This window comes from Balaenoptera borealis, assembly GCF_965194805.1.
Source record: "Balaenoptera borealis genome assembly, chromosome: X".
Lineage (NCBI taxonomy): Eukaryota > Metazoa > Chordata > Mammalia > Artiodactyla > Balaenopteridae > Balaenoptera > Balaenoptera borealis.
In genome coordinates, this window is record NC_138881.1 from 91,772,877 (window position 1) to 91,799,233 (window position 26,357).

At 37.3% G+C, this 26,357-nt stretch overlaps 3 protein-coding genes across 6 annotated transcripts in view; 2 read left to right on the forward strand and 1 right to left on the reverse strand.

Moving 5' to 3' along the window:
• The window catches only part of VSIG1 (V-set and immunoglobulin domain containing 1), a 42,995-nt gene extending 37,614 nt beyond the window's left edge, over window positions 1-5,381 (forward strand). The window contains exon 7 of the mRNA XM_082377403.1: window positions 171-5,381. Coding sequence (XP_082233529.1) covers window positions 171-465 — 295 coding nt within the window. The 3' untranslated portion in view covers window positions 466-5,381. The remainder of the gene's footprint in view (window positions 1-170) is intronic.
• Window positions 5,382-5,487: 106 nt separating this feature from the next.
• On the reverse strand, window positions 5,488-12,596 carry PSMD10 (proteasome 26S subunit, non-ATPase 10). Of its 2 annotated transcripts, none has more exons than XM_082377475.1 (5): window positions 12,399-12,596; window positions 10,119-10,217; window positions 8,941-9,087; window positions 8,759-8,846; window positions 5,488-6,442 (listed from the first exon to the last, which is right to left on the reverse strand). In XM_082377475.1, the coding sequence occupies exons 1-5, from the start codon at window positions 12,510-12,512 to the stop codon at window positions 6,435-6,437; spliced, it is 456 nt and encodes a 151-aa protein (XP_082233601.1). In that variant the 5' UTR covers window positions 12,513-12,596; the 3' UTR covers window positions 5,488-6,434. The 2 variants fall into 2 exon arrangements, with proteins under 2 accessions (XP_082233601.1, XP_082233600.1); XM_082377474.1 differs by having other exon boundaries at window positions 8,680-8,846.
• Window positions 12,597-12,691: 95 nt separating this feature from the next.
• Window positions 12,692-26,357, forward strand: part of ATG4A (autophagy related 4A cysteine peptidase) — a 69,594-nt gene continuing 55,928 nt past the window's right edge. For all 3 annotated transcript variants that reach the window (XM_082377367.1, XM_082377368.1, XM_082377369.1), the window contains exon 1: window positions 12,692-12,823. In XM_082377367.1, the coding sequence (XP_082233493.1) occupies window positions 12,814-12,823 (10 nt within the window). In that variant the 5' untranslated portion in view covers window positions 12,692-12,813. The remainder of the gene's footprint in view (window positions 12,824-26,357) is intronic.

The following is a 26,357-nucleotide window of genomic DNA, read 5'->3' on the forward strand; positions in this document are numbered from 1 at the left end:
ACCTTTCTGCACCCCAAATGGAGACCCGTGGTCTGACAGTGAGTCAGACTATCAGAAATCACAGAGGTCCCGAACAGATTGGGACCTATGGTCACTGAGGCTACAGAGCCTATAGCTCCATGTGAGATGTCAAACCCTAACTTGTTCTTCCCTGGGCCTTCTTCCTGCAGACTAATGACAAAGATAAACCAAAGTACAGAGTGTGAGACAATACCAGATGAAGATATCATCCAAACAGAAGCAACTCTGCCACCTTCCATCCATGAGGCTGAGCCTAATACCGCCCTGTGGCCAGATCACAAGCCTATCCCCAAGCCTGAGCCTGCCTTGCTGGAGCCGGCCTCAGGGCCTGAGCTTGCCCGGGCGCCTGAGCTTGAGATCAAGCTGGAGCCACAGCAGGAACCGGAGCCCTCGATTGTAGTTGAGCCCTCCTGTGACGAGGGAAAGGGGGTGATTAAGACATAGGCCGGTGGCCTGAGTACAGTCTTCATCACTAAGGAACCCATTACCGGCGTTTGGAATTCAGTTGACCTAACTAACCCACCACCTCCCTCCATTCTGACCAACCCTCTTCTAACAAGGTGCTCCTACCATCAATCCAAAACAGACAGGTCAAGATAACTACTAAATAAATGCAAGGGTTCCTGCATTACCAGTATAGAGTACTTACAATTTGACTAACATGTAAACACAACTAATGAAATGACAGGTGATTTTGAACTCAGTTGAAGGTGTTTTGCAACACCTGTGTCTTATTTCAGACAATCTTACTTCTCTATTTCTAGCTACTCTTTGAGATTCCACATGCACACATGACAAGGTGGCATTAACTGGATTCAATATTATTTCTAGGATTTGTTGTTGACAGAGCTTCCCTATTCATTTTCACATTGACCGCTAAGAAAAGAATTCACCAGCATTATCTCATAGATTGGAAAAAAATTCCTTAAAATTCCAGAGGGAAATAAAGGGTACATATTAATTGGTACATAGCATTTAAAACTAGGTCTTAAAATTAATGCTTCATTTATCATATTAGATTTCCCAAAGAACCACCGGCTATCCAATATCTGAGCACAGCAAAATTTTAAAATACCCCAATTTTTAAATGCAAAATAACGTACAGGCAAACAATTCCAAATACACTTTTCCTTCAATGAACACAAAATATTGATATTACAGGTGATGTACAATTTAGCTTTGAATGAGCTATTATGTTGTCACACTGTCTGATGCTATCTACTTTGGAAGGGCCAGACTAGGAAACTGTTCTAAATGAACACTTAAGATCTATTTTAGATAATCTGAACTAATTAATCTATTTTACTGTTGGGATATTTCACATTAATAAAGAGATATCATTCTTGTATACATGCTTAATATTAACTAAAATGCATTGATATCACCTCTTCTTCACCTGTTATAAAGCTTTTCTATTGATCATATTTCACCCACATCTCACTTTGAAGAAATTTACCTGTAGACTTTTTCATCTGTGTAATCAATCAGATTTTAAATCTTATTTTAAGGTTCAATAAGTAATACTCAATAAAAATCTTATTTTAATGATCCTAAGGTAAATCTTTTATAAATAATTTTATTGATATATACATTATGTACAATAAACTGCACCTATTTCAAGTGTAAAATCTGATGAGTTTTGACAGACGTATACACCCATGAAACCACCGTGATAATCTAAATGGAGCATTTCCATCATCCCAAAGTGTTTCCTGTGTCCCTTTGTGCAATCCCACCATCAACCTGGACCCAGGCAACCACTGATTTGTTTTCCATCCTTAGAGATTAGCTTTGCCTTTTCTTGACCTTCATATAAATAGGACCATACAGTATGTACTTTTTTGTGTCTGACTTCCTTCTAAGTGAAGTCTTTTTTAAAAAAATTTTTATTTATTTTATTTTTTATTTTTGGCTGTGTTGGGTCTCTGTTGCTATGCGCGGGCTTTCTCTAGCTGCGGTAAGCCGGGGTTACTCTTCGTTGTGGTGTGCGGGCTTCTCATTATGGTGGCTTCTCTTGTTGCAGAGCACGGGCTCTAGGCGCGCAGGCTTCAGTAGTTGTGGCACGTGGGCTCAGTAGTTGTGGCTTGCGGGCTCTAGAGCTCAGGCTCAGTAGTTGTGGCGCATGGGCTTAGTTGCTCCGCGGCATGTGGGATCTTCCTGGGCCAGGGCTCGAACCCGTGTCCCTTGCATTGGCAGGCGGATTCTTAACCACTGTGCCACCAGGGAAGCCCCTAAGTGACGTCTTTTAAAATAAAGTAATGAATCTGTAACTTATCACATTCAGATTTTCATGTAGAGGAAACTGTGAAACCTTTTGTATACAGATCATACCTATACACTAATTGAGGTAGAGTCTTAGAAGGTTTTAGGGTAGATTGAAATTGAAATTAATATTACGCTTGTCCAGAGTCACGGAGAGAAGAGGTAGCAAGTTTTTACTTATGCATTTTCCTTGATGTGTTAATTTTCAGCCAATCGCAGGGATTTTTGAAGCATCTGTAATTCCATTCAGACCAAATATAATATTATGACATACGGTGTCTGATGGGTTCAGGAAGCAAAATGATGAAGGTCTTAAGAATGATCTGACATTTAGAGCTTAAAAATTTCAATTACCAGAATGCCAAAGTAGCTGGAATTCACCTTCCTTCTACTCTTATGATAGAGGTAAATCGCAAGAGACTAATAATATATAGTAGTCAACACCACCCCCAAATTTCTGCTGAATTGGTGCTGAACAGGAAGGCAGGCACCCTCAGTGGTCTTATAGAGCTCTGCTCTTATTAGCACTGTTCTGATCAAAATGCCAATAAATAGTTGGATCAGCAGTTTTTAACCTTTTTTGAGGCCATGGATCACTTTGAGAATACACTGAAAACTCTGGACCCCTCTCCTTAGAAAAATGCTTATACACACAAAATGTCAAGTACAGTTTTAGATAAATTACAGACTCCCTGAATCCAAGAATAAGAACTAGTGAATTAGATAAAAACACAGAAGGTACACTTAATAAATCATGCATCCTGGGATGCGTGGATACTCAAAATGATCTTGATAGTCTGGAAGCTGAGTTGAAATCAACATAATGAATTTGCCAGGAATGGAGGGTATGGTCCAGATTTAAGGATATAGGGTACATGTTGCCAATGCAAAAACCCTAGCTGGGCAAGGTTGGGAAGTAGGTGAGGTTAATCTAAAGTGGTATCTTTGGGTCTCTCCTTTCAGTGCCCTTCTTGGCCTTCTGGCATTATTTTCCAAACACCCAGGATTGTCATGCGCCTACTGGCTCAGTGACCCATTTGGATCTGCGTCCCTCAGGCAGGATTCATTGCTCAACCTCTCTCTACCCTTGCCACCCTTTCAAAAGGTAGCTGTTCTGTGGCCTGTTCTTGTCCAGTGAACATTATCTTTCATCATCCAGTGATGTCATTCAGGTTGATAATAAACTAGCTCTCTTAGGAAAATTTATCTTTTAAGAGGGGACTCTTTAAAAAAATTTTTTTTAATTTTTGGCTGCATTGGGTCTTCGTTGCTGTGCGCGGGCTTTCTCTAGTTGCAGTGAGCGGGGGCTCCTCTTTGCTGTGGTGCGCAGACTTCTCAAAGCAGTGGCTTCTCTTGTTGCAGAGCCCGGGCTCTAGGCACGTGGCCTTCAGCAGTTGTGGCATGTGGGCTCAGTAGTTGTGGCTCACGGGCTCTAGAGCTCAGGCTCAGTAGTTGTGGTGCACATGCTTAGTTGCTCCACGGCATGTGGGATCTTCCCGGACCAGGGAACGAACCCGTGTCCCCTGCATTGGCAGGCGGATTCTTAACCACTGCACCACCAGGGAAGTCCCTAAGAGGGGACTCTTGAAGACAGATAATTCTTTAATCCAAAGATACTAAAAATGGTGGAATTTCAAGCACTGGAACAATCCAGAGGGGAGATATTCCTGGAGAAAGAAGCTTTCTCAGCCCCTCTCAAATCAACCCATGCGGGTTACCATCTATCTACTCCACCTACTTATAAGGCCATTCTGGGTCAGTGCAACTTTTATCCCAGTCTCCTTAATCTTCTATTAGTACATCCATAATATACCATATATTTATGTTTGTGATGAATCCTGAAACTGTATAAAATACAGAATCGTAACAAAATTGTGTTCACTAAATTTTACTTGGGCAGGAAAATGGACTCCTATGTTAAAGAGATTTCCAATAAGGGAACAAAAGAAAGTTTTTTTTTTTCTGCTTATTCATCAGTGGATCAGAAGATAAGTAATGGAATAGGTCATTACCCAAATAGTCTGATAGCTTAAGCTTCGACCAAATTGTTTCAGCTTAATTCTCACTCAGATAAGGTACTACCTGATTTATTTTGCTACAGGTAGTTAAAAGTTAAGTGGGTAGTCCCAACCAAATCCCAAACCAGCCTTGGCTTCTTAACCATTCACTTCTCACCACCCAAAAAGACTTCCAGGAACTTCTCTCACCTCTTTATTTCTGCATTTAGCAACTAGGATATGCTAAAGTCAGTGCAACAGCTTTGGGGCTCTCGGTCCTTATTCTCCCCAAATTCATCTGTTTATTCAGTCACCCACTGGACATTTACTGAATGGGTACTATGGACCAGGTACTGTGGCTGATGATACAATGGTGAGCAGAATCAGAGCTAGCTCTTGTCTTAATGTAATATACAGCTTTACGAACTATGACAAGTTCTTGCACGTCATTATCAACAGTAGTGTGCTGACTGAAGGGGAGAAGGCTGGAATTTGTACGGCACTGTGGAGGGCCTCCAAATAATAGTGATCTATGATTTTAAAAAAAGGACTAAAACATAGTAATTCTTGACCGACAACCAAGAAACTATGCATTTGAGATCTCCCATGTCCTTTAGAGTACCAAGTGAACTTTCCCCGCAATATTGTATGCTGAGAAGTTAATATTTGCAGCTTTTACACTGGCCTGTAACTCAGGTTTGATGAACTTTCAGTAAGAAGAACTAGAAAAGAATATGCTTCCCTGATTAATAATTGTAAAGCTCAGCACTCAAAATACTCACGTAAAAGGGTCTGAATATCAACAACACAGTTTGCGTTTACAAAACTCACTTTAGATACTGGTCATTAAGTCTCTGACCCCAAATTAACTGAAGTTTGTGGACTCACCTGGATTACTTACTTCAAGCAATATTTGCAGCATAAAGTTCAAATTAAAAAATAATTTGAAGAGTCACTTGGAGTTCATTAGATTTTATGACTAGTAATCATTTAAAATGCTTCCCTAAATTGAGATCAAGTTTACACTTATTTTCTTTTGCTCCACATTTAATTAGCAATTCAGAAGATTACTATTTTTAAAGATTTTAGCTGTAGTTCAAGCTTCACTAATTTTATTGACTTCAGAGCTACCAAAAACTAAGAAATTGTCTTTATAAAGGATTTAAAGGCTTAAGTGGGTGTCTGATTTGCAAAAAGAATTGGGAGATTCTCTCAACATTTTATTTTTTTAGTTTCTGAAATACAAATCAAAATACATTTTTGTTACACGTCATGGTAACAAGCTTGACATTCTTTTCAATACAGGATGACTTAATATAGGTACTTTAAAACTTCCTTTTTATAAACAATACACTTTATTTTGGAGGGAAATAGCCCATTAAAAACATACATTGGTACACAGGCTATTATTTTTCATTATTTTAGTGTTTACGAATGCCAAACTTGGATAGCATGCCCTCTGAACTGAAAATTTCGTCCTCACAATATATAAGTATTCCTTCTATAACAAAAACAAATTAAACCATACTGTTGGAAAAAACAGAAATATTTGGCATAGGCCTCTGAGTGGGCTTGAAAAACGAGTTACGATGTGTTTCAACTGTATGGAAGAACATTCTAGAATCCACCTAGAAACATTTGGCAAAACAATTGGCCTGGTGCTATTGGGGTTGTTCTGCCTCAGAGGGGGATAGAGGGTGCATGGCAGGGTGCTGAAGACTCACAACAGCCACAGAATCACTTATTCAAAGTTAACCAAGATTCAATACAGAATAATATACAACAGTAGAACAATCTCAATTATTATTATTGTTATTCAATGCCTGGAAAGCAAGTTGTAAGCTAAGAAAAAATACCTCAGCAGGAACAATAGTCAACATGTTTATAAGACTTGGAAGATGAAAAAACTTCATCATTCATAGATGACGTCTTGTGCACAAGTACATTAGTTTCCAGGACATTAGGGGACAACCACAAAACATACAAAGTAAGAATAAATCCAAGCTGCTTAACTTTCCACCATTCTCTTGAGTATTAAACCCAGACCACCTTTGGCCACTTGCAGGGGTGTCTTTTCTTCTTTATTCTCAATGTAAATACTTGCTCCTTGGGACACCAGCAGTTTTGCTTCTTCCACTCTCTCCTCATCACAGGCTAAGTGTCTGAAATCAAGGACCACAAAGACGGATTAATCATTTGCAATTCTATGTAATGGTTAGGATTTCCTGACAGGTAGTCTAAACTGCATATTACTAGGTAGTGTAATATTGGAAAGTTACTTAATCTGGAAAGGAAAATCGATTTTCATGGGGAAGACTGTTTATAAGTTAAAATTCATTGGAATAGTCTTATAATACCAGATCATAAATCACAATTCTGGTCCTACTACAACAGAAGTGATCTAAATGCCAGCCTAAGGAATAACGTCCTTATTTTATGAAGATTAGTGGTTTACACCAAACACATGCAATAATTCCAGGCTAGAACTTCGAAAAACCTCCATACACAACCTGCTAACAGCAATTTGTGTGGTTTAAATTTTGGAAAAGCAGTTTAAAAAATTTTATATCATCTGCTTGTTACAGACACCTTGTAAGTTAGCAAGGTATTATTATCACCAGTTTACAGTTGAAATTGTGACAGAGGTTAGTCTTTGCCTATGATGACATGGCTGAGCAGTAAGTGAGGGGGAAACCTTGTCAGGCACTTAACGGTTTACCAGGTAGGGTATTAGACACTAACATGTTATTTTATTTAAGCTTCACAACAATCTAGTGAGGAAGGAATTATTATCCTCATATTACAGATAAGGAAATTAGACTCAGGAATGTTAAGTAACTTCTCTGAGTTACTTAATACAAGTATTTAATATAGTTGTTCAAGTGGCTGAGTTTGGATTGGGTAAACAGCATGTAGCTATTCCTTAATCATAGGCTCTGCTCAGGACCCGATACTGCCTGACTCCTAAATTTCCTCCAGGCCACCTTGCCTTTCTTATTTGGAGAAAAGGGCTAGAATATGCATGTTTTTCTAGACAGAGTCGCTCAGAACTACAGAAAAAAATTGTAAAACTAAGAGTTAAGAAAACAATACTTTAAAAAAAATTGAATCCTACTTTGGACTAAAAAGAAGACTCACAGAATTTCTGGTTCAAAAAAGTCACCATTCGATAAGGAAGAATAGTGGCTAAGTACTGTAGAAAAAATATCAAGGTAGAGGACGGCTTCAGGTCAAGCATAAATCAATTCCAGATGGATTTGAGTTAAATGAAAAATAATAACCAAACCAAACCAATGCAATGTTTTAAAAAAAACTACAATAAAATACAGGTGAATAGTTAACTAATTTCAGGGTGAGGAAGCACTTTCTAGCTATGAGGGAAGATTAATAGGTTTGACTGTATAGAGTTGAAATCTTCGGTTATTTCAAAAAAAATCATAAACAAAATGAAAAGACAAACTGGGAAAAATATTTTCAACTAACATGGCAGAAGGTTAATATTTGTACTATGTCAAGTCAAGGGTACATAAAAAAATCAGTAACAATAAATTAATGCTCCAAAAGGAAATAGAGAAAGGGACACAAAAAGTTATAATTTAGAGAAGGAATATAATTAGTCATAGGCATTAAAAAATGTTTAGCTTCATTGATAATAAAAAATGTAAATTACAACTCTGAAATACCATTTTTCCTATAAGAAAAGGATATTTTTGGTGTTGGTGGGGGGGTAATAGGCACTCTCACGCTGCTATTGGGAGGGTACAATGATACAACTCCTCTGGAAGCAATCTGGGAATATTCAGCAATTGTCTTAAACTATGTGTATCTGTTGACGAGCAATTCTACTTCTAACTTCTATACTAAGATAATAATCAGCAGTATGGCCAATGATTTTTGTATAAAGTTGGTCAATGTAGCATTATTTATAATAGTGGAAAACTCAAAAAAGCTTAAATATACAGTAATAGAGGAATTATTAAATTATGCCATATCCATAAAATGGAGTTGTGGATAGCCATTCAAAAACGTTTTAGAAATATTTATTAACATTGGAAAATGCTCACAATATACTATGAGGTGAAAAGAACAAGATATAAAACTACATACACAGTATCGTCCCAATTTTACAAAAAAAAAAAAAGCGTATGTAAAGTATGCACATTTGCATATAAAAGACAGGGAGGAAATACGTTAAAATGTTATCAGTGGTTATTTCTGGGTGGCAAAATGATAGGCATTTTGAATTTTTATCTTTCTACTTCTGTGTACTTTCAATTTTTTTTCGCCATAAACATGTATTACATTTATAAGCAGACTAAAAAAAGAAATGATGTGTTAAGAATTAGTGCAAGAGGGCTGATGTCAGGTAGAATACAAATGACTGCTACTTGTCACTTACAGAGGAGTGTTACCCTCAGTGTCTTGGATGTTTGTGGAAGCTTTGTAGTACAGAAGAATATGAATCATCTTCAAGTTACCCTTGGCTGCTGCCCGGTGCATTGCTGTAGCCTCATAATGGTCCTTAGCGTCTGGATTAGCCCCGCCTTCCAGTAACATGACAGCAATCTGGGAAGATGGAGAAGAAAACAATGCAGAGATCTATTTGTGTTTGCGTACAGGTTTAGAACTCAAAAGAAGTAGCTTAGGAATGGAATCCTACCTCATGCCTGTTTTTGGAAGCTGCATAATGTAGGGGAGTACAGCCATTTTGATTGACAGCATTCACTTGAGCACCTTTTCCCAGAAGAGCTTTTACAATCTCATCCCGGCCAGCAGAAGCAGCAATATGAAGAGGAGACCAACCTGCCTGTAAAAGAGGTGGGCAGAACAAAAACCAGGGAGAAAAGGCACAGGGATCAATGCTAACATTTAGGCAGGGTTTACAGAGCTGTGTGTAAATGGTTTAAAAAAATAATATTCTTTCTCTTTCTCTCATTAAGCACTGCAGGATATTTGGAAACCAGATATATAAAAGAAAAGAAAAGCACCCATAATCCCACCACATGGAAATAATACATAAGTCTAATTCTAATGTGTTTTAAGATTGGGATCAAGGATACCCCAATAGGATATCAAGTTCTGTGAGGGGCGTTTTCCACAATGCCCACTTATCATTACTTTGTGAGAATTTTTCTATGTCATTCTTTGGAATCATAACTTTATTCGTTGCATATTATTATCATTATTATTATTATTTTTGGCCATGCCAGGCGGCTTGCGGGATCTTAGTTCCCTGACCAGGGATTGAACCTGTGCCCTCGGCAGCAAAAGCACGGAGTCCCAACCACTGGATCACCAGGGAATTCCCTGGTCGCATATTATTTTATTAGGTGGATATATATGCTGTATTCAACTGTTCCTCCATTAAACTGTTTTTACTTTTTTGCCGTTATCAATATTATTTCATTGAGCATCCTCGAAAAGGAATCTGCCTACAAAAACATTTCCATCCTTATTCTTCACAAGTCTTATCCTAATATAACCAGTACCATTACACCAAATCTTTATATAACAAAAAAAGATATCTAGGCCCTTATTATTCAGGCAATATTCACAAAAAACAATTTCCAACATAATAAAAAGGATTTGTAGTCTCTTAGGGGTCATCATAATAAGACTTGATCTGCATGTTTACCTTAAATTACAGGCTATGAGTGGCAAAATGAACATTCTGAAATAATGCAACCACCAGTCCTGTATTTGGTCACTGGGGCCATGCTGTAACTTCCTAGTCATAAAGGTTAAAATTTGTTTGTGAGCTTAATACTCGGGCTTTCGTAAACACCAGTCTGGAGTCTAAAGATAACTGGGACTTTATCAACTCTGCCTAGTACTCACATCATCTTTATCATTCACTGGCACTCCAAGTTGCAGCAAGAATTCAACAATTTCTGTATGTCCGGCTGAGCAGGCCCAATGCAAGGCAGTTCTGCTGTCCTACACGGGAAGCAGAGAAGCAATAAGACCAACATTCTTGAAGAGAAATAGAAGAACTAAGGCAAGAAAGCAGAAAAAAAAATTAATATTGGAGCCAGCAAACCTACGGTTTGGGAACAAGAAATGGAGAGCGCTGGATCCTCAGGTAGGTAACCTTAAACCATATTACTTACATAAGAGAGACCAAGGTTTTAGTAACATGAGGAGAATACATTGATGAACGTAGGTAATTCTGGGCAGACTAGAGCCATGAAAGCAATAGAGCAAAAAACTGATTTCAGTGCTTCGGCAGAAATACAGCTTTGGCTATTTCCATTATTTACGTACTTTTATGTCAGGCACTGTGCTAAGAGTTTTACGTGCATCATCTCCTGTAGTCCCCATGATCCTATACAGTGGATATTATCCCCATTTTACAGACTCCTCAGGGTAAGCAACTTGTCAAGGTCGCACAGCTAGTAAATCGTGAAGTTGGGACACAAACCCGTCAGCTCTGAATTTTCTAGATGCTCTAGAAAGAACAAATGTATCTTGTGGGAAAGAAATGTTCATGAAACTAGTTGAGACTATAACCATTTAAAAAACATACCACACACAGAATTAGAAAGCAACATTACTTTAAAAAAATAATAAGCTAGGAGTTAGTCATGTTTCTCAAAAGGAATCTCTCTCTCTCTCTCTTTTTTTTTTTGCAGTGACTGCTATATTTCTTAGCCCTATGTAAAAGAAAATGGTATTTTAAACTTTATTACAAAAATTTCAAACTCATATAAAAATACAGGGAACATAATATAATCCATATGCCTATCACCTACATCTTATAACTATTTTGCCATATTTGCCTCATCTGTTTTTCTCCTTGATGAGATTTTTAAAAACAAATCTTAAATATTATGACCTTTCATACCTAAATATTTGAGGATCTAAAAAATACTTCACTACATAGCTATTACACTGATTAAAATGAACACTAACTCCTTTATAACATCAAATACCCAGGTTTCCCCAACTGTCCCCCAAATGTCTTTTTGCAGTTGGCTTGTTTCAATCAGGATCCATACAAGCTCCATAAGTTGCAAATGTTTGTTATGTTTCTTAAGTCTTTTGATCTTGAATAGTTTCTCCCTTTTTTATGCCATTGACTTGATGAAGAATGGTTAGAAGTATTATTAAATCTTAATTTAATATTGGTAAATTAAATCTAAAGTATTAAATATCACCAGACCAAAATGAAGGTAAACTAGACAAAGGCATTTTCAGGTTGAGCAATAAAGGAAAGTTCCAGAAAAAAAGTCTCCGAACTTCTAATTCTCTTCCCAAACACACAAAATGGAGATTTGTAATTATGTGACACTGTCTTGCTAGTGCTTAGCATGGTGCCTGTCAAATAGGAGGCAATCTATAAATGTATGTTGGCTTACTGAGGGCACCGTGAATCCTTCTAGAAACTCAGGGTGAAAGCATGAGGGTCTTTTGAGCAGGAGGGCAGAAAGAAACACTTCCCAAGGTCCACTCACTTTTGTTCTGCCTTTGCCTAGAATACCCCTTCATCCCCCAGGGAAATCCCACTCATCCTTCAAGATACAGCCAACCTTCCCTCCTTTGCAAAGCCTCTTCAGTTACGACAACATTCGGCTTTTCTAAGCGAGATTAAATCAGGTCCTTCCATGATATGTCCTGAAAGCCCCACGTCAACTTCTCTCCCGAGTATTTACCACAATTTATAATCGGACATATGATTTGGGATTATTTTATTAACGTCTGCTCCTTCCATTCGACTGTATCCTCAGCTCCCAGCTGAGGCGTTCAGTTACACGTGTTCCATAGAATAAAATCACTAATAAAAGCAAACAAACCCATTTCCAAAAACCAAAAACTTTCCTTCTCACGGATGTCTCAAAGACTGGGCATTTCTGAGAAACGCGCAAACGTTCTAGAAATATCCAAGATACAGCGACTAAGTACTGGGCCAAAAAACAACATTGGCGGTTTGTGGGGCTAGCTCCGGCCGCCCAGTCCCGAGTCCTGAGGTGACCCTGGGGTAAGGATGGGGCGGCGGGGGCGGGGATCTGGCCCTCTCGGAACCGGCCTCCCCATGGGTTGGGCTGGGCCGGGCAGCCACGTTGGTCTCCGCCGCTGCCGCCGCCGCCGCCAGCGGAGAGGCCCCAAGCGTTGCTTTACCTGGTCAGTCCTAGTGGCCAGGGATTTATCGGCCAGGATCGTCTCCTTCAACTCCTCCAGCTTCCCGCTGTAGGCCAGGTTGCAGACCATTAGGTTAGACACACACCCCTCCATTTCGCTTTCCCAGGATCTCGGTGAAGCCTGACCAGGGACCGCCTCACGTCGCCAGCTCCGACTGCCAATCAAAAGAGGCGTTAGAGCTCCCCCAGTCACCAACCTCGCTCGTTCCTTTGCTTCTTTTCCCATCGCAGGGCGCCTCTGGGAGTTGCAGTTTGAGCGCAGTTCCGGGCGGGGAGGCGCCTTTGCCGCTGTCTCAGTCTCTGCCATTAGCAGCGCGGAACTACGAGTCCCGGGATCCCTTGCGGCCGCCGTAGTCAAGTGGCCGGTGGAATTGGCCCAGGATGACAGCTGGAGAATGGAGTCAGGTACGGGGAGCGGCTTCGTGTAGAACCGGGGTGGGTGGTCGCTGTTGGGGCATTGAGTCGGTGACGCGAAGTGGGTGCGGGGTCATGGCAAGACAGTTATGGGAGCCAGAAAGTCCTGTCCCACGGGGGCCCTGACCTGCAGTGGTAAGCGGAAGGGAAAACGGTAGCAGCTGAGTACTACCTCCTGCGCTCGAACCAGTGCCTGTGGCCATCCTCCCCCTCGCTGCTACCGCCGCCAAAGGAATGGAAAGAACTAGGGGTTAATTATTCTGACGTTTCGGCGGAGTGGCATTAGGGCAGAATTCTGCCACAACAGTGATAGCATATGACACCGTAGTAAGGTGATGTGCCAGGGTGATGCCAAAGGCAGAGTGTGATGCCATAGGACCCACTTGATATCTAAGAGATCTCGGGAAGTCCGTGGCGTGGTGACATCACAACTTGATGAGGGTCATCTTGACACTGTGGTATGGTGTTGGCTCTTTAATATCACGATAATAACGGTGACATCGAAGTCTTGCCAGAACTATTAAGCTAATAGTGTTTCTATTTATGGGATTCCTAAATAGTGCCATAGCAGAAGAGATGCAAGGCTTATCCTTTATAGGGCATATCCAGACTGGCATCATACCAAAACCAGGTAACGATAAGAATACACTCAAGAAAGAGACTGACTGTGTTTATATTTACCCTGTTATGGTGTAGAACAGGGCTTGGCAACCTTTCTGTAAAGAGCCACATAGTAAATATTTTAGGCTTTGGGGGCCAAAAGGCAAAATCGAGGATAATTTGTAGGTACTTATATGACAAGGGAGAAAACAAATTTCAACAAATATTTATTGATGAAATTCAAGGTATAGTAATAATAATTGAGCACTTTTTTTTTGTAATATGAGACTACTAATGAGAATAATGGAATTCTTTTGGGGGGGTTAACATTTTGTTTATTTGGGGCTAATAGTCAGTGTTCCCCATCATCAAAATCATTTCAAATGTTCATCTGTTAGTACTGATCTGTAATGAGATTTTACCCATTTCATCTTTGTAAATGTCTTTTCACACAGATAGGTATGAATCCACAAACATATTCTTGTTATTTTTTATTTAAATACATTTTAAATTTCAGAATAGCTTTAGATTTATGGAAAAGTTGCAAAGGTAATGCAGAATTCCTGTGTACCCCTCACCCAGTTTCCCCTACTGTTCCTTTCCTATTTTTTTTTTCCTTTCCTATTTTTAACAGCTTTATTGGGATATATTTTTCATATCATAAAATTCACCCATTTTAAGTATAGTTAAATATTTTTAGTAACTTTACTGAATGGTGCAACCATAATCATAATCAGTTTCAGAACATTTTCATTTCCCCCCAAAGATCCCTCATGCTCATTTATTTACAGTTAATCCTCGTTCCCACTCTCAGCCCCAGGTAACCACTGATCTACTTTGTCTCTATAAATTTACCTATTCTGGGCATTTCATCTAAATTAAATCAAATAAGAAGTGGTCTTTTGTGCCTGGCTTCTTTCACTTAGAATAATATTTTTTGAGGTTCATCCATATTGTAACATGTACCAGTACTTCATTAATTTTTATTGCCAAATAGTATTCCATTATGTGGCTATAACCCATTTTGTCTGTCTACTCACTAGACATGTAGGTTGTTTCCAGTTTTTGGCTATTATGAATAATGCTGCTAAGGACATTAGCGTGCGAGTCTTTGTGTGGACAGGTGTTTTCATTTCTCTTTGGTAGGAACCTAAGGGTGGAATGACTGCATGATATGGCAAATTTAATCTTTAACTTTATAAGAAACTATAAAACTATTTTCCAAAGTGGCAGCACTGTTTTGCATTGCCACTAGTAATGTATGAGGGTTTCTGTTTCTCCACTTCCTTGCCAACATTTGTTATTGTCTTTTTGATATAGCCATTCTGAATGGATGTGAAATTATATCTTATTGTGGTTATAATTTGTACGTCCTTAGTGACTAATGATGAGCACCTTTTCATTTACTTACTAGCCATTCATACATCTTTTCCATTTTTAAATTGTTATTGTCTTTATTGTCTTTTTATTATTGAGTTGTAAGAATTATTTATATATTCTGGATACAAGTCCCTGTAGATATGATATGTGGATATTTTCTCCCACTCTGTTGCTCGTTTTTTCATTTTCTTAGTGATGTCTTTTGAAGTGCAAAAGTTTAGAATTTTGACAAGATCTAATTTATTGTATTTTTTTTCTTTTATGGATCATGCTTTTGGTGTTGTACACTTTTAAAAATTGTACAATTTAATGTTATTAGTATTTTAGAATTGTGTTACCATCACCACACTCTTATTTGAAACATTTCCATTACCCCAGAAAGAAACCTCATGCCTGTTTTCACTCTCTCCCCATTTCCACTCCCAGGCCTAGGCAACCACTAATTTATTTTTTGTCTCTATGGATTTTCATTTTGGGGGATTTCATATAAATAGAATCATACAGTATGTAATCTTTTGTGTCTGGCTTCTTTCACTTAGCATAAGGTTTTTGAAATTTATCCAAATTTTAGTTTATATCAATACTTCATTCATTTTAATGGCTGAGTAATATTCCATTGTATGGCTATACCATATTTCACTTATCTGTTCATGAGTTCATTGGTTTCTGCCTTTCGGTTATTATGAATAATGCCATTATAAACATTCATGTACACGTTTCTGTGCAGACATGTGTTTTCATTTCTCTTAGCACGTATCTAGGAGTGGAATTGCTGGGCCATATGGTAGCTCTATGTTTAACTTTGTGAGGAACTGCCAGACTTTACCAAAGTGGCTGCACTATTTCCCTTCCCACCAGCAATGTATGAGTGTTAGAATTTCTCCACATCTTTACCAACACTTGTTAATGTCTTTTTTTATTATAGCCATTCTAGTGAGTGCAAAGTGGTATCTCACTGTGATTTTGTTGTTTTGACCTGTGACAGCATGGGGTGCATATAAAGCATGTTGACATTACTTATGATTCAAACAATGTTAGCTGTTGAAATGACTTTCCTACAGTGTAAGTTTCACATATAAGTGCTGTTTTGCCTTGTAATTTTAAGTTGAATTAATTAAGAAACATTATCAAGTCTGGAGCAAAAGCTAATTTCCAGGGCCATTCGGTGTTTGGTAATAGTGGTTGAAGGCAGTTCTTCCAACAGTTAAAAAATGTAAAAATCATTCCTACCTTCCTTACCATAAGAAAAACACATAGTGGATCTAATTTGGCCTGCCAGATGTAGTTTGCCGATGGCTGGTGTGTAAAAGTGTCCTGTATTTAGCAGGTGTTCAATAAATATTTATCCAGTTGATTACAGAGGTACAGCAGGCCTGCTGTGTGGTATTCACAAAGAATTGGGTATAGTAACATTTCACCGTAATAATACATCAAGAAATTGGATTTGATTGTCAGAAACAGCTGGAAAAACAACTCCAAGTGCCTCTCCTACTGAGTGACTTGTTTGGGTAATCTTCCTTTATAGACGGTGTGTTGTGCTTTTATTTTATTTGATATGACAGGGTGGTTAACTTTCAATTCTGAGTCCCTTAAGGCCAAGGGTAAGGTATTCTTTGACTTTTTGAAAGCTTTCAAAGGTGTCTTCCCTTTTGTCACTGTCCTCAAGTATGGAGGAACAATGTAGTTACTGTTTATCAAGAAGAGTCAAAGGGGGGCCCTGTTAGGGACTGACTCCGTTGTTGTGCATACAATTGCATATTCCCTTTACTACTGGTCATACAGAGTCTAGGTCCTAGAATAAGCCAAGTTCACCTTCTGGCCTTTAGAATAACTAACGTTTACTGATCACATGTGTCAGGTATTGGGCTTATCTCATTTAATCCTTCACAACAGCCCTATGAGGGAGGTACCATTATCCTCCAGTCCCCACCTTTTAAAAAATGAGAATACAGGCGCAGAGAAGAGAAGTAGCATGCCTGAGGTCACACAATTTGGCCAAAGTTGGAGCTAAAATTAAAATCCAGTGCTATTCTACCCCAAAGCCCTAGCGCTTAACCACTGCAATATACTGCTAAATATTGCTGAAGATGAAATTATGTGTAAATGCAAACCTCAGGTAATGCAATACTAATTCCTGTCAGAGCTCTTTGGGCTGTAACACTACCTATGATTCTTGGGAAATGACATGATTTTCATGCTCTAGAGCCACACTGTCCGGTAGAACTTTTTGTGATGATGGAAAAGTTCTGTATCTATGCTGTTCTGGTAGGGTAGCCACTAGTCACACTGAGCACTTGAAATGTGTCTAGGGACTAAATTTTAAATTTAATTTTAATTATTTTTAATTTAAATAGCTTCATGTAGCTAGTGGTAATCATTGTGGACAGTGCAGAGAGAGGCAGTTTCCCCCTACTTGCTCCTTTCTAATTATCACTAAACATTTTATTTAATGTAAATGTTCTTTCCATAGCACAGCTGGAAACCAATATATTCTATAGTGAAACCAACTTGAGGAAACCCTACAGAGGTATACGACAGTTAACTGTATGACAGTCACAGGAATAGGTTCTGGCTTATCCAGAATGAAACTTCTCCATTCCCACCACTTGCTAGGTAAAGTTTGAACTGGCCTTGAAGACCCTTTGCGATTGATTTTTTTCACTGTTTGCAGATGTAAGTTGTTTATGTGGTCAATTGCAAGCAATTCACAATAACCAGTTGCCTGGTTTAAGATGAGACATTTTAATCTGTGGCTCGAATATTTTTTAAGCACATGTTTTAATCCTACAGATAAAAATGTCCTTGGTATTGTGTGTCACTGACCTATGCAAATCTTCTGCATTTAAATCTCTCTCTTCATAAAGCTGGCATATTGTTATGGGCTATTATAATAAAACATTTTTATTTACTTGCTCCCTGGGTTTTAGCTTCCACACACTCTTGTTTTCTGAGTTATTTGCTTTATAAGTGGTTTACTTTTAAACTTTTTACTATAAAGAATAAGGGACTCACAAGAAGTTGCAAAAACAGTACCATATACTCTTCATCCAGTTTACCCCAATCATTACATTTTATGTAATTATAACACAAGGTAAGAAACAGGAAATTGACATTGGTAGGACGTGTGTGTACGGTTCTATGCTGTTTTCTCACTTGCGTAGATTTGTGCAACCGTAACTGCAATCAAGATACAGAAATATTCCTTCACTAGAAAGCTACCCCTTCATAGTCACAGCTATCCACAACCCCTGCCAAATACTAATTTGTTTTCCTCCTCTATAATTTTGTCATTTTGAGAATTTTATATAAATGAAATAATGGAGAATGTGATTTTTTCGAATTTTTTCCACTTTGTTTAATGACCTCGAGATCCATCCAGGTTGATACGTGTATCAATAGTCTGTTCTTTTTTATTGCTGAGGAGTGTTTCATGCTATGGATATACCACAGTTTGTTTAACCATTTACCTAATGAGAGACATTTTGGTTATTTGCAGTTTGGGTCTGTTGCAAATAAAACTGTTATAAACATTTGAGTATAGGATTTAGTGTAGACATAACTCTCATTTGTCTGAGATACATGCCCAGGAGAGTAATTGCTGGGTCATATGGTAAGTGTATGTTTAGTTTTTAAAGAAACTTCTCCAGAGTGGCTATATAGCATTTTACACTCCCACCAGCAATGTATGAGAGATCCAGTTTCTCTGCATCCTTACCAGCATTGTCGTTGTAATTGTTTCTTATTTTAGCCATTCTGATAGGTGCATAGTGATATCTTATTGTGGTTTTATTTGCATTTCTCTAATGGCTAATGATGGTCAGTATTTTTCCATGTGTTTATTTTCCATCCCTATATCTTCTTCAGTGAAATGTCTCTTCATGTCCTTTGCCTATTTTCTTTAAAATAAAAAAAAAAAATTATGAGGTAACAGTGGTTAATAACATTATATGTTTCATGTGTACAATATTTTATTTCTGTGTACACTACAGTGTGCTCACCACCAAAAATCTAGTTTCTATCTATCACCATGCAGTTGACCCCCTTTGCCCATTTTGCCCTCCCTCCGCCCCTTCCCTTCTTGTAACCACTACTGTGTTCTCTGTATCTATGTGTTTGTTTATATTTGGTTTCATTTGTTCATTTATTTTGTTTGTTTATACATTTCACATATAAGTGAAATCATACAGTATTTGTCTTTTTCCATCTGACTTAGTTCACTTAGCATAATACCTCAAATTCCATCTACGTTATTGCAAATCCTTTGCCCATTTTATAATTGCATTGTTTGGGTTTTTTTGTTTTTTACCTGTTGAATTTTGAGAGTTCTTTATATATTCTAGATATAAGTTCTTTGTCACATATGTAGTTTGCAAATATTTTTCTACCAGTCTATGGCTTGTCCTTTCATCTTATTAATAGGATTTTTTCATAGAGCAAACGCTTTTAAATTTGATGATGTCCAGTTCATCAATTTTTTTCTTTTATCGATTGTGCTTCTGTGGCTCTGTCTAAGGACTCTTCACTAAGCCCTGGGTCTCAAAGATTTTCTCCTAGATTTTCTTCTAAAGTTTTTTTAGTTATATTTTACCTTCAAGTCCATGATCCATTTTGAGTTAATTTTTGTATTTAGTGTGAGGTTTAGGTTGAGGTTAACTTTTTTAAACTATGGATGTTCAGTTGCTTCAGCTCTATTGAATTGCTTTTGTACTATAGTAGAAAATGAGTATGCTGTACTTGTATAGGCCTATTTTGGGGTTCTCTGTTCTGATTCATTGATCTGTGTGTCCCTTTGCCATCTCACACAGTCTTGATTACCATAGCTCTATAATAAATTTTAAAATTGGGTAGAGTGATACTTCTTCCTTTATTATTTTTCAGTATTGTTTGTTTGTCTTTCCCTATACTTTTCAGAATAAGCTTTCCTATATCTAAAAAAAGGTTGCTAGGATGTTGATAGGAATTGTATAAGAGCTGTATATCAATTTGGGGAGAACTGAAATCTTTACTATGGTGAGTCTTTCAATTCATGAACAGGGCATATCTCTCCATTTATTCACATCTTCTTTTATTTCTTTTGCTAGCATTGTGTCGTTTTCAGCATTGTGTAGTTTTCAACATACAAGTCCTGTATATGTTTTGTTAAAATTATAATTATTTCATTTTTTGTGTGACTGTTAATGGTATTGTATTTTAAATTTTGGTTTCCATGTGTTCATTGCAAGCACATAGTAATACAATTGATTTTTGTATAATTTGTACCCGGCAATGTTGCTGAATTTACTGATCAAGTTCTAGGAGGTTTTTTCTGTTGTTGGTTTCTTTGGATTTTCTTTGTAGACCATCTTGTCATCTGCAAATAGGGACAGTGGTATTTCTTTCTTTCCACTTTTTATGCCTCTTATTTCTCTGTCTTCCCTTATTGTTCTGGCTCAGAATTCCAGTACTATGTGTAATAGCTGTGGTGAGAGCTGAACCTTTGCTTTGTTTCCAATCCTAGGGGGAAAGTAGTCAATCTTTCAGCATTAAGTGTTATGTTAACTGTAGTTTTTTGGGGGTAGATATTCTTTTTAAAATTGAGGCAATTCCCCCCTAATTCCTAGTTTTCTGAGGCTTTTTGTCGTCAATAAATGTTGAATTTTGTCAGCTTTTTCAGTATCCACTAATATGACCATGTGCTTTTTTTTATTACACTGATTGATTTTCAAATATTGACCCCACCTTGCATCCCTGAAATAAATCCACTTGGTCATAGTGTATAAATTTGTTTACATATTGCTGAATTCTATTTGCTAATATTTTGTTAAGGATTTTTGTGTCTCTATTCATGAATGATATTGGCTTGTTATTTAATTTTTTGGTACTGTCCTTGATTTTCATATCAATGAAATATTAGCCTTATAATAAGAATTGGGAAGTATTTCCTCCTCTTGTATTTTCTGGAAGAGATTGTGTAACAGTCTCTACACAAAATTAATTGTGTATTAATTTTCCTTTAAGTGGTTGGTAGAATTCTCTAGTGTAACCAACTGGGCCTGGAGATTTTTTTTGGAGTTTTTTTTTTTTTAAGGGAATTTTATTTTTATTTATTTATTTATTTATTTTTGGCTGTGTTGGGTCTTCCTTGCTGTGCAGGCTTTCTTTAGTTGCGGTGAGCGGGGGCCACTCCTCGTTGTGGTGCACGGGCTTCTCATTGTGGTGGCCTCTCTTGTTGGGGAGCACGGGCTCCAGGCACGCCGGCTTCAGTAGTTGTGGCTCGCAGGCTCTAGAGTGCAGGCCCAGTAGTTGTGGTGCATGGGCCCAGTTGCTCCATGGCATGTGGGATCTTCCTGGACCAGGGCTCGAACCTGTGTCCCCTTCATTGGCAGGCAGATTCTTAACCACTGCACCACCAGGGAAGCCCTGGTGTTTTAAAAGTACAGATTCAATTTCCTTAATAGCTATAGGACTACTAAAATTATCTATTTTGTATTGGGTGTCTGTTTGTGTTTTTCAAGGAATTGGTCCAGTTTTCAAAATTGAAAAATTTGTTTGTAGTATTTCCTTTATCCTTTTGGTGTTTGCAGAGTCTCTAGTGATATCCCCTGTCTCGTTCTGATATTAATAATTTGTGTTTTCTCTCTTTTTTTATTTGTCATTCTCGCTAGAGGTTTGTCTATTTTATTGATCTTTTCAAAGAATCAGCTCTTTACGTCATTGATTTTTCTCTATTAATTTTCAGTTTTCAATCTCATTGATTTTTGCTCTTAAATTGATTATTTCCTTCCTTCTCCTTGCTTTGGGTTTATTTTACTCTTATTTTTCTAGTTTTTTTTTTTAAGGTGGGAAATTATATTTTTAAATTTGAGACTTTTCCTCTTTTCTGAGGTAAGCATTTAGTGCTATAAATTTCCCACTCAGCAGCGGTTTAGCTGCATATCACATATTTTTTTATCGTGGTAAAAAACACATAATATGAAATCTACCCTCTTAAAAAATTTTTTTAATATAAATGTTTACCTACTTTTCTTTTTTTTTAATTAATTAATTAATTAATTAATTAATTTTTGGCTGTGTTGGGTCTTTGTTTCTGTGCGAGGGCTTTCTCTAGTTGCGGCGAGCCAGGGCCACTCTTCATCGCGGTGTGCGGGCCTCTCACTGTCGCGGCCTCTCTTGTTGCAGAGCACAAGCTCCAGATGCGCAGGCTCAGTAGTTGTGGCTCACGGGCCCAGTTGCTCCGCGGCATGTGGGATCTTCCCAGACCAGGGCTCAAACCCGTGTCCCCTGCATTGGCAGGCAGATTCTCAACCACTGCGCCACCAGGGAAGCCCTACCCTCTTAAAATTTTAAGTGTACATTACACAATATTGTTAACTATAGGCACAATTTTTTTTTAAAATTTATTTTACTTTTAATTTATTTTTGAAAAATTTATTTTTATTTATTTATTTATCTTTGCCTGCGTTGGGTCTTCATTGCTGCATGTGGGCTTTCTCTAGTTGCGATGAGCAGGGGCTACTCTTCATTGTGGTGCGTGGGCTTCTCATTGCGGTGGCTTCTCTTTGTTGTAGAGCACAGGCTCTAGGTATGTGGCTTTAGTAGTTGTGGAACATGGGCTCAGTAATTGTAGCTTGCAGGCTCTAGAGCGCAGGCTCAGCAGTTGTGGCGCATGGGCTTAGTTACTCCGTGGCATGTGGGATCTTCCCAGACCAGGGCTCGAGCCCTTATCCCCTGCATTGGCAGGCGGATTCTTAGCCACTGCGCCACCAGGGAAGTCCTCCCCACAATGTTGTTTTCATCTTGCGTGACTGAAACTCTATAACCATTGAATAGCAACTCCCCATTTCTCCCCCCCCCTAGTCCCTGGCAACCACCATTCTTTCAGTTTCTATGAGTTTGACTACTTTAGATACCTCATTTAAGTGGAACGATGCAGTATTTGATCTTCTGTGATGGCTTATTTCACTTAGCACAAGGTCCTCAAGTTCCATCTGTGTTGTAGCGTATTGCAGAATTTCCTTTTTATATGGCAGACTAATATTCTATTGTATTTATATACCATATATATACCACATTTTCTTTATTCATTCATTGATGGACATTTAGGTTATTTCTTCCTCTTGGCTTTTGTGAATAATGCTGCAATGAACATGGGAGTGCAAATATCTCTTCCAAAGCCTGTTTTCAATTCTTTTGGATAAATACCCAGAAATGGTATTGCTGGATTATATAGTAGTTCTATTTTTTAATTTTTTGAGGAGCGTCTATACTATTTTTCCATAACAGTGGCATCATTTTACATTCCTACCAACAGTGTAGAAAGGTTCCGTTTCTCTACATCTTTGCCAACACTTGTTATTTTTTTTTAAATAGCCATCCTAGCAGGAGTGAGATGATGTCTAATTGTGGTTTTAATTTGCATTTCCCCGATGATTAGTGATTGTGAGCACTTTTTTCATATATCTGTTGGCCATTTGGATGTCTTCTTTGGAGAGATGTCTATTCAAGTCCTTTGCCCATTTTAAAATAAAGTTGCTATTATTATTATTTGCTATTGAGTTGTAGGAGCTCCTTATATATTTTGGATATAAACCCCTTATCAGAGGTATGGTTTACATATATATATAACCTCCTATACTGTAGGTTGCCTTTTCATTCTGTTGATTGTTTCCCTTGCTATGCAGAAGATTTTCTTTTTCAGAAGATTTTTAGTTTGATGTAGTCCCACCTGTCTGTTTTTGTTTCGGTACCCTGTGCTTTTAGCGTCATATCCAAGAAGTCATTGCCAAGACCAATATCTTGAAGTTTTTTCCCTAGGTTTTCTTCTAGGTGTTTTATAGTTTTAGGTCTTCTGTTGAAGCCTTTAATTTTGAGTTGATTTTTGTGTGTGGTGTAAGATAAGGGTCTAGTTTCATTCTTTTGCATGTGAATATTCAGTTTGCCCCACACCATTTGTTGAAGTGACTATGCTTTTCCCATTGTGTACTCTTGGCACCCTTGTTAAAGATCATTTGACCATATATGTGTGGGTTTATTTCTGGGCACTGTGCTCTGTTCCATTGGTCCATATGTCTGTCTTTATGCCAGTGCCATTTTGTTTTGATTACTGTAACTTTGTAATATGTTTTGAAATTAGGAAGTATGAGGTATCTAGCTTTGTTCTTCTTTCTCAAGATTGTTTTGGCTATTTGGGGATCTTTGTGGTTCTACATGAGTTTTAGGATTTTTTCTATTTCTATAAAAAATGCCATTGGGATTTTGATAGGGATCATATTGAATATGTAGATTGATTTGGATAGTGTGGACATTTGAACAATATTGTCTTACAATCAATTAACATGGGATATCTTTCCATGTATTTGTACCTTTAAATTCCTTCCAGCAATGTTTTGTCATTTTCAGTGTACAAGAGTTTCGCCTCTTTGGTTAAGTTTATTCCTAAGTATTTTATTCTTTTCGATGCTGTTTTAAATGAAATTGGTTTCTAAATTTCCTTTTCAGATGGTTCATTGTTAGCGTATAGAAATATAACTGATTTTTGTATATTGATTTTGTATCCTGTAAAGACTTAATAGTTAGAGCATATGCTGAATTAATTTATTAGTTCTAACAATTTTTGTGGCGTCTTTAGAGTTTTCTACATATAAGGTCATGTCATATATAAACAGAACTAATTTTACTTCCTCCTTTCTAATTTGAGTGCCTTTTGTTTCCTTTTATTGCCTAATGGCTCTGGCTAGAACTTCCAGTACTATGTTGAATAGAAGTGGTGAGAGTGGGCATCTTTGTCTTGTTCCTGAACGAGGAAATCTTTCAATTTTTCATGACGGGGTATGATGTTAACTGTGGACTTTTTATATATGGCTTTTATCATGTAGAGGTAATTTCCTTTTATTCCTAGTTTGTTGAGTTTAGAATACTCAACTTTTTAACCTGAAAAAGTGTTGAATTTTGTCAAATGCTTTTTCTGCATCTATTGAGATGATCATGTGATTTTTTTTTCTCCCTTCATTCTGTTAATGTGGTGTATCACATTGATTGATTTGCATATGTTGAGTTATCCTTGCATCCTGGAGATAAATTCTACTTGGTTATGGTGTATAATTTTTTTAATGTGCTGTTGAATTTGGTTTGCTAGCATTTTGTTGAAAATTTTTGTATCTGTATTCATCAGGGATATTGGCCTATTGTTTTCTTTTCTTGTAGTGTCTTTCTTCTGGTTTTTGCATCAGGATAGTGCTGGCCTCACAAAGTGAACTGGGAAGGGCTCCCTCTTTTTCAGTTTTTTGGAAGAGTTTGAGAAAGATTGGCTTCTGAAACTTTTTAAAAAGGAATGAAGTTAATTCTTTAAATTAAGAATTAACTTAGACATGAATTTAAAGTTAATTCTTTAAAAGAAGTTAATTTTTCTTTAAATGTTTTATAGAATTCACCAGTGAATCCATCTGGTCCTGGGCTTTTTATTTGTTGGAATGTTTTTGATTACTGAGTCAATCTCCTTGCTACTTATAGTTCTGTTCAGATTTTCTGTTTCTTCATGATTGTCTTGATTAGCTATATATTTCTAGGAATTTATCCATTTCTTCTAGGTTATCCAATTTGTTGATGTATAACTGTTCATAGTAGTCACATATAATCCTTTTAATTTCTATGGCATTCATTATAATATCTCCTCTTTCATTTAAAAATTTTTTCCTCTTTCATTTTTGATTTTATTTATCTGAGTATTTTTTTTAAACTACTGTAGTTAAAGGTCTGTAAATTTTGATGATCTTTAAAAAAACCCAACACTTAGTATCATCGATTTCTTTCTATTTTCTATTTTGTTTATTTCTGCTCTTAATTACTTCCTTCCCCTAACTTTGGACTTAATATGTTTTTTTTCTAGTTTATTGAGATGTAATATTAGATTGTTCATTTGAAAAATTTCTTCTCTTTTAATGTAGGCAATTTTCACTATAAACTTCCCTCTTAGTACTGCTATTGCTGCATTCCATAAGTTTTAGTATGATGTGCTTTCATTTTCATTTGTCTCAAGGTATTTTCCAATTTCCCTTTTGATTTCTTCTGTGACTCACTGGTTGTTCAAGAGTGTGTTTTTAAATTTCCACATATTTGTGATTTTTCCAGTTTTCCTCCTGCCATTATTTTCCAGTTCCTTTCCATTGTGGTTGGAAAATATAGTTGGTATGATCCCAACCTTTTAAAATTTGTTAAGAATTATTTTGTTACCTAACATGTGATCTGTCCTAGAAAATGTTCTGTGTGCACTTGAGAAGAATGTGTATTTTGCTGTTATTGGGTGGAATGTTCTATATATGTCTGTTAGGCTCATATAGTGTTGCTCAAGTCTTTTGTTTTCTTACTGATCTCATGTCTGAGTGTTCTGTCCATTATTGAGAGTGACATGTTGAAATCCCCTACTACTATTTTGTTGCTGTCTATATCTCCCTTCAGTTTTGTCGGTGTTTGCTTCATATGTTTGTGTCCTCTGTTGCATGCTTTATATTTGTAGTTGTTATAACTTACTGGTGAATTGACTTTTTATCATTATATAATGTCTTTCTTT

Excerpts from the sequence above, each read along its gene's own strand:
- PSMD10 (XM_082377474.1), bottom strand. The coding sequence starts at position 12,512 with ATGGAGGGGTGTGTGTCTAACCTAATGGTCTGCAACCTGGCCTACAGC. Across the intron at positions 9,088-10,118 it reads CAGTGAATGATAAAGATGAT|GCAGGTTGGTCTCCTCTTCA; the intron begins GTGAGTACTAGG and ends CCTCTTTTACAG. Across the intron at positions 6,443-8,679 it reads ACTGAGGGTAACACTCCTCT|ACACTTAGCCTGTGATGAGG; the intron begins GTAAGTGACAAG and ends CCTTGATTTCAG.